Source organism: Megalopta genalis, chromosome 5 (genome assembly GCF_051020955.1).
Source record: "Megalopta genalis isolate 19385.01 chromosome 5, iyMegGena1_principal, whole genome shotgun sequence".
NCBI lineage: Eukaryota > Metazoa > Arthropoda > Insecta > Hymenoptera > Halictidae > Megalopta > Megalopta genalis.
In genome coordinates this window covers 15,982,942-15,995,784 of record NC_135017.1, presented here as the reverse complement: position 1 = coordinate 15,995,784, position 12,843 = coordinate 15,982,942, and the positions used below count along the sequence as shown (strand labels likewise).

Genomic DNA, 12,843 nt, shown 5'->3' with positions numbered 1-12,843 from the left:
TTATCGCATCGCCGTGGATCGACCAATAAGGTTCTTGGTATTTTGGACCGAAAAAACTCAGTTGCAAAATTGCGCGGGAAACCAACTTCTAAGAAACTCGAGGATTGTACATACATACATACACACACACTTGCATACATACTATCTGCATGCGTACATTGTATATACAATCGACATCACCAATCGAAGCTCAATCACGTGATTTTGTCTGCAGCCATTGTTACATTTTGTTTTGCTGTGTTCTGTGCTATGTGCTACTGAGCTGTGGACCCTGAATGACCTAACCTGCCTCTGATCTTCAACATTGAATGGTCAAATTGAACTTCTATGTGTGTCCGCAGTCTCTGCACCAACGAAAAGTTGATATCAAAAGAAATAATTAATGCACCTTTAACCACGATTAACTTTATTTAGAGAGGATAATGTGTAAGTACAAGGAAAAAATTAAACACAATTATCTAAACAATCGACTGTTATTTTGTATTTATGAAATAGAAAAAACAACATTTAGGAAAATACATATAAACAACCATTCTATGTTCTTCATAAGAATGACACACTTTTAATAGACATAGTGTCAACATAAGAATAACAATGAATGATATTGTTGTCTCATACATACGATTTAAGAATTAATGCTGTATTCTTAAATATTTCAAAGAATCGGTATGTACTTATAATATGATAAAATTATAGATGAATACGATTACAAACATATACATTATAATATCTATATTACAAGATTATATCGATCTGTTCAAATACATTGCTATGGTACAAAATTTAACGTATTCAAAGTGTAGTAAATGTTAAAAAGGTTGTACCCTAATTTTTCTCTATGTATATCGATGGACACTTATGAATATGTCAGTCTATTCCAAAGCACCTGGATCGTTAGCAAGTTTGATAATCAAATTTAGCAATTATATTGAAATTTTATGGTACATCAAAAGCAAAGGAAAAGTTTCATCGTGTGTTGAATACATTATACAACATTTTTTGATGTTATTGTATCAGATTCATATATTTTATATTAAAAGAGCTTACCGCACGATGCATTTAATACAATCGTAAGGTAATAAAAAGTATGGTAACTCGACCATACGTGTCTGTCAGTATTGGAAAGAATGATGTAAAAGTTTATCCGGTTTCTTCAAACCAACTTCAGTAAACAGAGTACTAGACTCGAAGTCAATAACAAACTAATTGTAAATGTAGATGCGGCGCTTAGACCGGCTACCAAATTTTTACACGGCGTCACTCGTAAAATGAAGTTCAATATGGAGTCTACGATGTTAGCAGGCGTGGGATCTGAACATTTTTCCAATTCCTTAACAATGCAACCTTGGACAATGGAAATATCCCTGCGCATAAGATATTAATGTTGTTAGTATCATTACCGCAATTCTATTTTGTTTTATTATTTTAACATCTACTTACCCACATTCTTTATTACCAAGTTCAAGAAGATGATCGATGCGATCCAATCCTATAAACGAGCCATTGTTTGCATCCATAGGAGGAATATATTTGGCAAAAGTAACGTTGACACAGTTCGCAATTTCTTTTTCTTTCGACTGTAAACATTCTGGTCCGTTAGCAGATATAAAAACTATAAATAATAAGAAACCCATTTAATCAAAGTTTTCACATATAGAATTCTTGTGCGCGTAAAGATATCGATGTTGATGTACGTACGTGCAATACGATCTCCTTCTTTAAAACAAACAAAGTTCAAGAGAGAATCGGTAATATTCAAAAGTATTTTTCTATTCTCTTTCTCCGATATTTCCAAGCAAGGTTCTATGGCTGCCGTGAAATCACTGACACACTTCTTAAGCTTGGGTGTCTTGCGGCAGTAACTTCTAAATACTATGTCCAAATCTCCGGTAGGTTTATACTTCTCCATCTCTGCTACAAGATCCTTGAAGTTTACGAACGATTTAAGGCATTCTTCCAATTTATCTTCGGCTTGAACAGCGTTTTCGAATACACCTTGACCTCCGTTCTTCTCGCATTTTTGTTTAAACAAATATTTTGCCTTGTCGAGAACAGGTATCGCGGATGCATTCAAAGTGCTCAAATCTGGAAGGGCGGATGTGTTTAAGTTTTTGAAGTCATTGGAAACTTTATTCAACACATCGTCCACACTTTCTTGAGAACTAGTGAGCCCAACGAGACCTAAAAGAAAAACAAAAAAACTGCTGAGTAGTTCATCTTGTTAAAAGTAATCTAATAATACGTCATCTCCCTAGGAAGAAAATTAAACTAGAGATAATTAATCCCTACACGATCTGTAGATGCTTTTCTAAGTCTTCGATTTTAAATGTCGAAGTTGATAACTTTCAGTATAGGATAATGTTTGTGTCCCGTAACGAAGGCGGAAATACGCGCGTCAGCTATAGTGCTTCGGTTACGAAACACTAGAATTTATATCGAGATATTTTGTCGTTCGTTCTTGTTAAGCACGGCATTTGTATTCTGTGAAATACAATCCAGCAAATGAAAATGCATCTGAAGGAGGCACAAGTACAAAGTACAGAAACTGAATAGATATGTAGTTGTTACACGTGCACTGTAACGGCTGCGTAAGAAAAACAATCTGATAATGGATCGTGATTAATATTATCTATTCTTTACATTGTAGATATTTGGAATATTTACATGGAAAAAGGAAAAGTAACAATCGATATCTTAACCACATTCGTCTCTAATGAGAATTCGATTTTCTACCTTGTTGGATTTCTCGCTACGATCACTTTTTATCGATTATGCGAATGCAATCGAAGGTCGCTCTATCGTTTCTTTAACCGTGAATCGACTACGATTCAAGTTTGTCGTACCGCTCTCGACGGAACGATGTCGCGAATTGCAATAAATACATGGACAGCCCGTAATGCATCGTTTACAAAAGAAAAACGATCGTATTTCAAACTGACTCTGACACAGCACACGTAACAAGAAGTCCTTAACATCTAATCAGATGATAAGTGAAGCGAACGTAAAAAAGCCATACGGCATTCTCGACACACCTATATGATTTTTGTGCATACAATCGTTTTACACACATCGAATACGCTGTCGATACGACTGTCTCTTTCGTTCGCACGTTTCCTTTCTTTGTTGTTTATCGTGTTACATTGCGTGTCGTGTCGTGTCGTAGTCGTGAATCGTTCCAGTTTCTCAACTCTATTAACGTAGATCGAAAACAAAAACGCGAGTTCTTACACATTTCCCTAGCTTCCTAGACTCTGTCGACACTCGACAGTGACGGAGGCTATCGGTGGGGCGGACTTACCGCAAAGGAACACCACGGCAGTTATGGTCGAATACTTGATCATTTCAGGTTCTTTTTACTTTTCACAGAGGAGGACTTGTTTCACCGAAAAAATATTCTTACGAAATGCCGTGAGGTGAGACGGCGAAAAAATACGCGCCACTGTACGAGCAAGATGGATTGTATACCGGTTAGATGCGCATCACTGTCACGAGCGTGTTCGCTGACTCGACGGTTCGACGGGTCCAAGTTCCCGCTCTCGCTCCGTTATTACGAGAGGCTGACAACTTTATGGCTTGGTTTACGTCGACTAACGACTTACGATGCGACACAAGGAAACTCGGTGAAAGGCAGGGGGACAAAGATGAAAGAACAGAACGTAAATTGGGAAGCGGAGTGTGCAACAACACAATCTCAAATACTCGGCAGAGCAACGCTACTCCGATACTGAACCGCTGAGCGCTTGCGCTCGGCTTATATAAATCCGATGGACACGTCCTTCGCGCTCCCTGTGTTCCATTTCGCGCTAAATGTTTCAAAATTCTTTTCAATTTCACAGATTTTCGCCATTTCAAGTGTCTCTTAGAAATGCTCCCTTGTACTGTCTACCAAAGAACAATATACCTGCATATCAACGATTTCAAGTATTGGTAAGTGATAAAACATGCGAATGTTCCAAAATGAACTGTGATTGGATGTGTGTATCAGAAAATTCATAAAATTTTACTGTTTTTAATTAGTACATGTTTACGCTTATTTTAAGGGCACAATGAATAAATGTTCAACATGAAATGCTACAGATGAAATTATTTTGACGAAAGACCAAGAGTTCATTGTACCTATTCTTGAGCTCGTTTCCAGCCGCTCATCTGAAAAGGGGTTTTAAGTAACAGATATATATATATATTCTATTGATTTATATAATTTTGCGTTTATATTACATAATTATAGATGCCCAGATGTATATGTTACGTTCATTATATTGCAGGAAGCATCGGTGGTTCAGTGGTAGAATGCTCGCCTGCCACGCGGGCGGCCCGGGTTCGATTCCCGGCCGATGCAATTGTGTTTCTTTTTTATTTTATCTTTTTCATTTCCATTTGCCTATCAGACTACAAATAGATAAAGAAACGTATAATTGTGATAAGTAAGGCGGTATTGTACAAAGACTGTATCTATGTATCATGTGAATCTGCTGTAAATACGTTTCAACTAGTCACCTTCTAATGTATGTATATGCAAAACTTTGACACGCGAGAGTTATAAATACTACATAAACAGGATTAACGTAGAGGATACCCGAGACTTTGTTCTAAAAATGTATTTTGCGTATCGATTGAAATGCGAACGCACGACGGGTATAAGATGGTCGTTAAAGTCTCCAAGACTAGGTATGTATACGTTCAGTGTTTTCAGCCTTTTCTCGAAGGTATTCATTGTTATTAATTAAATGATCCACAAACATACTGATTCGATAACCTTTTAGATACAATTTAGCTGGATATTCAATTCCTTATCGTCTACGATAAGATTGTTCCCTGATATCAAACGCTAGCTAATAAATATTGAATAATTGCAATAAATTGTTGGATGGAACATCAACTTGCTGGTACATAGAAGTGCAGCAGTAAAAATTGTTGCTACCTGTGAATAGACATCGTGATAATTAGTTATTATCGGGTAAATTGTTAAGTAGATTATTAGGTATGTAATATACGGTTGTGAACATAAACGTTTATTGGAATCTTTTATGTTACAATATCAGAGTGACAATAAATTGTATTTAGCACTTATATATATTTTTTTTAGTTTAGCAGTTGTATTTAAGCAGTACATCGATGTTTCCATCATTTTGTTCTTTTAGTGTACAGTGTGACTCTGAACTTGATAAAGCATATAAAATCGATCGCGTTTCTTTTGGGACAAGCCGCTTCGAATAGATAAACACGAGTTGGGTTTACACGATATTGAATCCTGTAACCAACTTCTGTTCCTTATACACTATGCGTACATACGATTCATATAATTGTGTAAATAGTATAATAATTCAACGAATTTCGGACCAATTTCATTTGCAGATTGTTCGTGGAACCGATTGGGAACCGCTGTCGAACGTCTACGAGGAGCAATGAAGCTGATTTTGCAAGATTATTTGCTCGTTGCCCTCATTATGGAATAGCTTAGTTATCGAACAATTGCGACCGAGAAAACGAGGTGGCACTCAACGTGTTTAAATCATTAATTATTACATAAGGGAGGTCTCATAACGTATGAGAAAAGAGAGAGAGAGAGAGAGAGAGAGAGAGAGAGAGAGAGAGCAAGAGAGAGAATGTTCGCCTTTCAGTTCATAAATAATGAACACAATTGTGCTGCGCGGATTACCAAGCTGTATAGGTTTGCTGTCGGCATTGACCGTGAAAGCTTAACGTCCTTGATAAAGCCGATAATTCTGAGTTGGTTGTAGCTGCGTACAAAGTTCAAAGCTTGTAAGCATTTCGCATCATTAAATCAAAGTACGCGTCATGGTCGATGCTTGCGCTGATCGCGCCGTAATAATTCATGAACTCCTCCTCGGTGACCTGCAATTAACGTGGAATTACGTTTCAGATCATCAACATCGGCTCTGCGGTATGGAACGCTACCTATACGTGTAAGTATACATATACGTATTGAGAATTTTTGGAAAATAGAAAAGAGCCCTCACGGTGCCGTCTCTGGTATTGTTTTGCTCGAAATTGGCCAGGAACTTGTTCAGGATGCTCTCCTCACTCTCCTCTCCGCTTATGTAACGAGGATGACATTTCACGTTATAAACGCCTTTCAGATCGTCGATAGTGATCACACCGTCGCCAGTTTTGTCAAGCTTCTTGAACGCTTGATCAACCACGTTCCTGCGGCTCTGCGACATCGGCGGCTGTATAATAAAACGCTTCGTAATGATTACGATCCGATACATCAGGTGCTTCGTCTATAGAGATTACAAACATCCAGTACCCGTATAGCAACTATGAACTCGTCCACGCTGATATTCCCGTCGCCGTCTGTGTCGAATTTGTCAAAAATCTCTTTCACCTCCTCCTCCGAAACTTCCAAACCGGTCTCCTCCAAACCATTCGTGAACTCCTCAAGGTTTAGCTTCTTGTTGCCGTCATCATCCATGCGACGGAAAACTCTGAAAATCGACTGTATCGACAAAAGTGTCTTTTGGGAGTTTTATGGAATTAAAACTATTATACAAATGGATCGATTGTGCCCACTCACCTACCCAGGCCGAGGATACCATTGGCACCTCGAGCCAGGCAGAGCAGACGCAGCTTCTCAATGGAGTCCGTGGCTGTGTGTATGGCCCGTTGGGCCTTATTGATCATCTCGGTCTCTTGCCTGGTCGTTGCGCTCTGCGGTCTGTTAAAAAACATCCCTGCAAGAGAAACCTGTTCTTCGTTGACTCATGCTGCAACGATGATTCAGATGTCCAGGAAAGAGATAGTGTGAAACTGAGTGGTGGGATAAAGCACGAAAAGTGGGAGTTACGGTACTGATCCACATTATACAGATTAATCCAGCAGGCTTACCGCATCTGTCGTACTGACTTTTTCAGGTTTTAAGATTCGCAGGAAATGTTTCATTTTATTTGACTGCAAGGTGTCGGTAATCGGACTTCATTGAATGCCCGTTACGCGTGTCAATAATTAAACACTGAGGAAATGTTGCGTCTGGTATGTATGTACTATAGAAGTTGGGAAAACTATCGATTCGATTTTAATGCATTTTGTCAGAAACCAATCGTTTAAAATAATCTCTGTGTCGCGTGTTTCTTTCTCAAAGTCTTAAAAATTGCTTTCTTTTTTAATTAATATTATTGTTTTAGAACGACGAAAATAGATATTGCCAAAAATACTACAAAAAGTTCGTTACAAGGTGCGTATTCGTGTGTATTTTGACATAGTCCTGTTTCATTTTCCACATTGACTTACCTCGATTTTATGTAAAGGGAGTTAGAACCATGCGCGCCAATTGCTTGGAGAAGATTCCTGATGGAATGGTGTTCGAAGGATAAGTACCAGTAAAAGTTCGTGTTTATTCCGAAGAAGATTGGAAAGCGAGTGATGGTAACTGGTTCTTTTAGTACGACTAGTCGCATTCAATAGGTCGGCATACAGTGGATCACACGTACGTTGATGGACACCACGCACACATATGAAAACAAGGAGTGCTGTCATGTACAATGTCCATACAATAGTCTGTAGAACGTATCCATAACGACCAAACAGCCACAACACGTGTATCGGCAAAAATTTCACGCGTGATCAATTCCCAATACCGATTTCCTATTGATGGACTATCATGAGTATAAGGCGGCCCCTAGTATACTACTTACTGGATAACATTCTAAGGACTTACTCTAGCTGCTCGGAAGAAGGTCTTACTCTGTTAACTATGCGACCTTTCATCTCTTTTTCCGCGTACAATTATTTGAACAATTTCATGGGCACTCAACTTTCTTTAAATTCATGATAACTACCTTACACGAGATGTTCTAACGCATTCAACTGTTACAGATATTACAGGTGGTATTGCCCAAGGGTTTCAGTCTATAGAGTCTATGTAGAGTAAACCTATTAAAACTTTAACATTCTTGGGATCTTGTCATAGTACGTAATGGTAATATCCGGTCTTTGTTTTCTAACGGTCAGCTTACTTAACGACTCGTTTCTATCGCTGATAGTGATCATTGGTCTGTAACATCGATCATACTATTTTGTTTTTAGCAAAAGGTAGTATTTAAGATTGAAATGAATGCATTAGGATATATACGATATCATTTTGTGTTGAAGCAAATTCGATTGAAATCGTGTAAAGAGTTATTTGCTTCGAATTATGTATAATTAGTCGTATATAGTCTTTATAAAATGCCAGTGGATAAGACCCCTATTACCATTCCAGTGTTGAGCACAGCATTATCGTTAGTTCACGAATTTAGGCATATTATCACAAAGCGAATATCCTATATACTTCATTTCTACTTCGAGTGCTGATTATTATTTGGAGGTAGTACATTAGTGTAGATGTCGCGGCATTTAAATAACGGAAATGGTATTTATAAAACAGGTACTGTAGAAATACGATACAAAGTGTAATTATTTGTATGGACAGTCGTGCTGTTGTTTATAATAATTAATACTCGATCCTCGCTAAGAAACTTAATTTCGAAGATATCTGAAATGTGTGATGTCAATATTTTAAATATGGTTGTCAAAAGTCTGGCTGTCATGTATATATATATATACGTACATGTTTAACTGTCATATATGAAATATCTGTCGGTAGATGGCAGAACTAGTCGTATTTAAGGTGTCAGACTCCCTATCGAGGAGATAAAGATAGAGGGCACAGTTACCGATATAATGAGACGAAACATGAATTTACGGGGTGACACTCGACTACCTTGAATTAGTATCTTTTTCAAAAAAAAGAAGGTTCAATGCAATGCGCCAGTATCAGACTTCATGACCCATGGACCTGTATGTACAATATAGAAATGTATTCTTAAGTTCATGGCGATTCTAGTTACTCCTATTTTACCATTCGATGATAATCGATGAGTTCACCTGTTGTTTTTTTTATAGGAGCATATCATAAGTACAATACGTACAATAATGGTTACATCCGATATATTTAAGCACATGTGTATGGAAACGATACAAATGAATGGTATGCGTGAGTTAACGTCAATTTTATTTAGAAGTATGTGAATTAGCGAAGAAAATTCTAGAACTGCTGAACGAAATGTGTTGCATTTATTCGCCAATAGGCAGAGGACATTTGGATGGAACAGTAGCCGGCTTATTTTTGATTGGTTATTGTGCATTGCGTGGGTCTACCCGATTGGTGGGTGCTCCCGGGTTCCTCTTGCTATAACACAGCGTCGTGGCTAGATTATGTGACAGTCGGTCGTAGTCGGTGTTGAAACAACGGAGCGTGGCGTTTGTGTATTAACTCTTGTATTTTCTCTATTTTTCCTGCGATTATTCGTGAACATTTGGCGACATCAATGATGAAAGCATTAATATTGATATCTATTCTGTTCCTTCTGGCAGGTACATATGTTACACAGTAAATCGATAATTATACAAGGAAAATGTGTGTTGTTAGTACACGTTAATTGTGTATCATAATAAAAAATTTCTTCTTCTTTATTTAGGATTTGCCAGAGCCGAAGATCAAGTCGACGAAGATATTGGAACCGTTGAGAATGATTTGGGTGCCAGCCGGGAAGGATCTCGAACAGGTTATACAAGTTCTCGTTTTTCTTTTTGTTCGATCTTTCTATATTCAGAAACGCCCCTTTCCTTAGTTCATAATATTCAAATTCCAATAGAGTTCTTAGTTTTTATTTATCTAGTTCATAAAAATAATTAAATTACTGTTCTTAGCCAACTCGAAACTGTGATCTTTTTTTACACCAGTTCAAACTATTTACACGTTTTACAGACGATCAAGTGGTTCAAAGAGAAGAGGAAGCTATAAAGTTAGATGGATTAAATGTAGCACAAATGAAAGAACTCAGGGAGAAGGCTGAAAAATTTGTGTTTCAAACCGAGGTTAATCGTATAATGAAACTTATTATTAATTCGCTATACCGCAACAAAGACATTTTCCTTAGGGAATTGATATCCAATGCTTCGGATGCTTTGGATAAGATCAGATTATTATCGTTAACAGACAAGAATGTCTTGGATAGTAATCCGGAGTTGGCAATCAGGATAAAATCGGACAAAGAGAACAAGATATTGAGTATAACTGACTCCGGTATTGGTATGTCTAAAAATGAATTAATTAATAATCTTGGAACAATTGCAAAATCTGGTACGGCTGAGTTCTTGGGCAAAATGCAAGAGACTTCCAACACTCAGGATCTAAACGATATGATTGGCCAGTTTGGAGTAGGTTTTTATTCTGCTTTCCTAGTTTCAAATACTGTAATTGTTACATCCAAGCACAACGATGAAAAACAGTACATTTGGGAGTCCGATAGTTCTAGCTACAGTATTGTAGAGGATCCAAGAGGAGATACTTTGAAGAGAGGAACAACAGTAAGGTACGGAATATATATATATTATTCACAATAGAATGTACATTATTTATTTTGTATCTGGGCAAAGCTACATTAGCTACGTACAAAGCTAATTTATTCGTTGTTGCAGCCTTCATCTGAAAGATGAAGCATTGGATTTCCTGGAAGAAGATACAATTAGAAATTTAGTAAAGAAATACTCGCAATTCATCAACTTTCCCATATATTTGTGGAGTAGCAAAATTATTCAAGTCGACGAAGAAGATGATGAGGATGAAGAGAAACCTGTAGAGGAAGATGAAAGGAAGACGGAAGAATCTATCAAAGATAAGGTATTGGACGAGGAAGGTGACGCAAAGGTGGAGGATGCTGAGGATGAAAAAAAGACAAAGAGAGTTGATAAAACCGTTTGGAATTGGGAATTGCTCAACGATTCGAAGCCTATATGGACCTTGAAACCATCGGAAGTCTTAGAAAAAGATTACAATGATTTTTACAAAGCGTTAACGAAAGACACTCAAGAACCTTTGGCAAAAATTCATTTTGTAGCGGAAGGTGAAGTCACTTTCAAATCGCTTCTGTTTATACCGAAGGTGCAACCAGGCGACAGCTTTAATCGTTATGCTACTAAGTCGGATAATATTAAATTATACGTTAGGAGGGTCTTTATCACCGATAAATTCACCGACATGATGCCCAACTATTTGTCCTTCATTTGCGGTATTGTTGACAGTGACGACCTACCACTTAACGTATCTCGTGAAAACCTGCAGCAACACAAACTTATTAAGGTAATCAAGAAAAAACTGATCAGAAAGGTCTTAGATATGATAAAGAAGATTCCCAAGGAAGAATACGACAAGTTCTGGAAAGAGTACAGCACAAATATTAAACTAGGTGTAATTGAAGACGCTCAGAACAGGGCCAGGCTGTCGAAACTGTTGCTCTTCCACTCCTCTACTCAGAAGGGCACTACATCTCTAGCAGATTATGTCTCGCGGATGAAGTCCAGTCAGCAATACATCTATTATATTGCAGGCTCCTCCGAGGAAGAAGTGAAGAAGTCTCCTTTTGTTGAAAGACTGGATAAGAAAGGATACGAGGTACTCTATTTGACTGAAGCTGTCGACGAATACGCTATTTCAGGTCTTCCTGAATTCGATAGCAAGAAGTTCCAGAACGTGGCCAAAGAAGGTTTCTCTCTCGAAGAGGGTGACGAGGCCAAGGAGAGGATGGAACATCTCAAGACAACGTTTGAGCCGTTAATCAAATGGTTGAACGATATTTTGAAGGATTATGTCAGCAAAGCTCAAGTGTCCGAACGTTTAACGGATTCTCCCTGTGCTTTGATCGCCAGTATGTTTGGGTGGACCGGAAACATGGAGAGACTCGCAATTTCAAACGCTCATCAGAAAAGCGACGATCCACAGAAAACTTATTACTTGAATCAGAAAAAGACGTTGGAAATTAATCCAAGGCATCCACTGATCAGAGAACTGCTACGACGCGTAAAACTGGACACTGCTGATGAAACAGCGAAAGACATCGCTCTAATGATGTTCAGGACAGCTACCCTTCGATCTGGGTACATGCTTAGGGAAACTGCGAGCTTTGCCGATAGCGTGGAACAGCTTATGAGGAAAACTTTGGACATTCCTCTGGATGAACAACCGGAAGAAGAGGAAAGTCTAGAAGAGAAAGATGAGAACAAACACGAGGAACTATAACCTATGGAAACTGTATCGCATAAATCTAATTCTACAGTAGCTGTATAACCGTACAATGTATGGTTACACAGTGTTCGATTGCATTGTGCAAAATGTTTACTACTGTGCTTTCAATCGAGAAAAGAAAACTACTGTCATTGTACAGAAAGAGAAGGAAGTGTTCTTCGATCCTTCTTTGCAGCATTTAAATTACTTTGTAATGTTATTGTTACGAAAACACAAAGTCGACGATAAAATATTCCGCCGAATATTAAGTTCAGTCATCGTAATACATTGTAGACTTTATCATAGGCTCTACCTTCGATAACGAATTATTATTGTAATTTATTTCATCCAGTTTTTTCACTTCTTGTTTCTTAAAATGGTGATCTAAAAGGGTCATTCATTGAACATAATAAAACGTAGTATGTTTGTGATGCGAATGAATGTGTTTGTATAAAAGGATATTAAAAGATTACTGAAATATCATTATAGTTGTGTACTTCAACATTGCCAATTACTTTGTGTGATAAACATTATCGGTATATCGATCCTCTGTATTTTCACACATAAAAAGGTCGGACAATGTAGCTTCATGATTTATAAAGAAACAAAACTACGACTCGTATAAAGATGCGCTCTTTCATTTTTAAATTTATTGGACATACGCGCCTAATTATAGTTTAAATAAAGCGCGCGTAGCACACGTATCAGCACATTGATCGTATAAAAGCTGGGAAGAGATGTTGTTTGATTTTGTAAGGTTTTCCTTCAAGAAAATTGTT

At 37.7% G+C, this 12,843-nt stretch overlaps 3 protein-coding genes and 1 non-coding gene across 8 annotated transcripts; 2 read left to right on the top strand and 2 right to left on the bottom strand.

The window, feature by feature from the left end:
* Window positions 1–717: 717 nt before the first annotated feature.
* LOC143259492 (27 kDa hemolymph protein-like) lies at window positions 718–3,439 on the bottom strand. Of its 3 annotated transcripts, none has more exons than XM_076522003.1 (4): window positions 3,299–3,439; window positions 1,699–2,181; window positions 1,441–1,612; window positions 718–1,364 (listed from the first exon to the last, which is right to left on the bottom strand). In XM_076522003.1, the coding sequence occupies exons 1-4, from the start codon at window positions 3,339–3,341 to the stop codon at window positions 1,154–1,156; spliced, it is 909 nt and encodes a 302-aa protein (XP_076378118.1). In that variant the 5' UTR covers window positions 3,342–3,439; the 3' UTR covers window positions 718–1,153. The 3 variants fall into 3 exon arrangements, with proteins under 3 accessions (XP_076378118.1, XP_076378120.1, XP_076378119.1); XM_076522005.1 differs by lacking the exon at window positions 3,299–3,439 and adding an exon at window positions 3,033–3,170; XM_076522004.1 differs by lacking the exon at window positions 3,299–3,439 and adding an exon at window positions 2,665–2,719.
* Window positions 3,440–4,268: 829 nt separating this feature from the next.
* TRNAG-GCC (transfer RNA glycine (anticodon GCC)) lies at window positions 4,269–4,339 on the top strand. The gene has a single exon. It is a non-coding gene; the product is annotated as a tRNA-Gly (tRNA).
* Window positions 4,340–4,991: 652 nt separating this feature from the next.
* Window positions 4,992–7,566, bottom strand: LOC117226926 (calcyphosin-like protein). Of its 3 annotated transcripts, none has more exons than XM_033481719.2 (5): window positions 7,252–7,566; window positions 6,539–6,679; window positions 6,272–6,449; window positions 5,982–6,191; window positions 4,992–5,856 (listed from the first exon to the last, which is right to left on the bottom strand). In XM_033481719.2, the coding sequence occupies exons 1-5, from the start codon at window positions 7,416–7,418 to the stop codon at window positions 5,755–5,757; spliced, it is 798 nt and encodes a 265-aa protein (XP_033337610.1). In that variant the 5' UTR covers window positions 7,419–7,566; the 3' UTR covers window positions 4,992–5,754. The 3 variants fall into 3 exon arrangements, with proteins under 3 accessions (XP_033337610.1, XP_033337612.1, XP_033337613.1); XM_033481721.2 differs by having other exon boundaries at window positions 6,539–6,695; window positions 7,252–7,392; XM_033481722.2 differs by having other exon boundaries at window positions 6,539–6,708; window positions 7,252–7,391.
* A 1,624-nt stretch (window positions 7,567–9,190) lies between these two features.
* On the top strand, window positions 9,191–12,547 carry Gp93 (heat shock protein 90 Gp93). The gene is made up of 4 exons (XM_033481716.2): window positions 9,191–9,375; window positions 9,480–9,566; window positions 9,770–10,376; window positions 10,483–12,547. The coding sequence occupies exons 1-4, from the start codon at window positions 9,330–9,332 to the stop codon at window positions 12,077–12,079; spliced, it is 2,337 nt and encodes a 778-aa protein (XP_033337607.2). The 5' UTR covers window positions 9,191–9,329; the 3' UTR covers window positions 12,080–12,547.
* Window positions 12,548–12,843: the final 296 nt, after the last annotated feature.

What these genes read in the sequence shown, in the direction of transcription:
- LOC143259492 (XM_076522003.1), bottom strand. Translation starts at nt 3,341, where the DNA reads ATGATCAAGTATTCGACCATAACTGCCGTGGTGTTCCTTTGCG. An exon ending in TGCCGTGGTGTTCCTTTGCG is followed by an intron (nt 2,182 to 3,298) that starts GTAAGTCCGCCC and finishes TTTTTCTTTTAG; the next exon opens with GTCTCGTTGGGCTCACTAGT. An exon ending in CTTGGTAATAAAGAATGTGG is followed by an intron (nt 1,365 to 1,440) that starts GTAAGTAGATGT and finishes TCTTATGCGCAG; the next exon opens with GGATATTTCCATTGTCCAAG.
- LOC117226926 (XM_033481719.2), bottom strand. Translation starts at nt 7,418, where the DNA reads ATGCGACTAGTCGTACTAAAAGAACCAGTTACCATCACTCGCTTTCCA. An exon ending in GGTATCCTCGGCCTGGGTAG is followed by an intron (nt 6,450 to 6,538) that starts GTGAGTGGGCAC and finishes GTCGATTTTCAG; the next exon opens with AGTTTTCCGTCGCATGGATG. An exon ending in AGTTCATAGTTGCTATACGG is followed by an intron (nt 6,192 to 6,271) that starts GTACTGGATGTT and finishes TTTATTATACAG; the next exon opens with CCGCCGATGTCGCAGAGCCG.
- Gp93 (XM_033481716.2), top strand. Translation starts at nt 9,330, where the DNA reads ATGATGAAAGCATTAATATTGATATCTATTCTGTTCCTTCTGGCAG. An exon ending in CCGGGAAGGATCTCGAACAG is followed by an intron (nt 9,567 to 9,769) that starts GTTATACAAGTT and finishes CACGTTTTACAG; the next exon opens with ACGATCAAGTGGTTCAAAGA. An exon ending in AAGAGAGGAACAACAGTAAG is followed by an intron (nt 10,377 to 10,482) that starts GTACGGAATATA and finishes TCGTTGTTGCAG; the next exon opens with CCTTCATCTGAAAGATGAAG.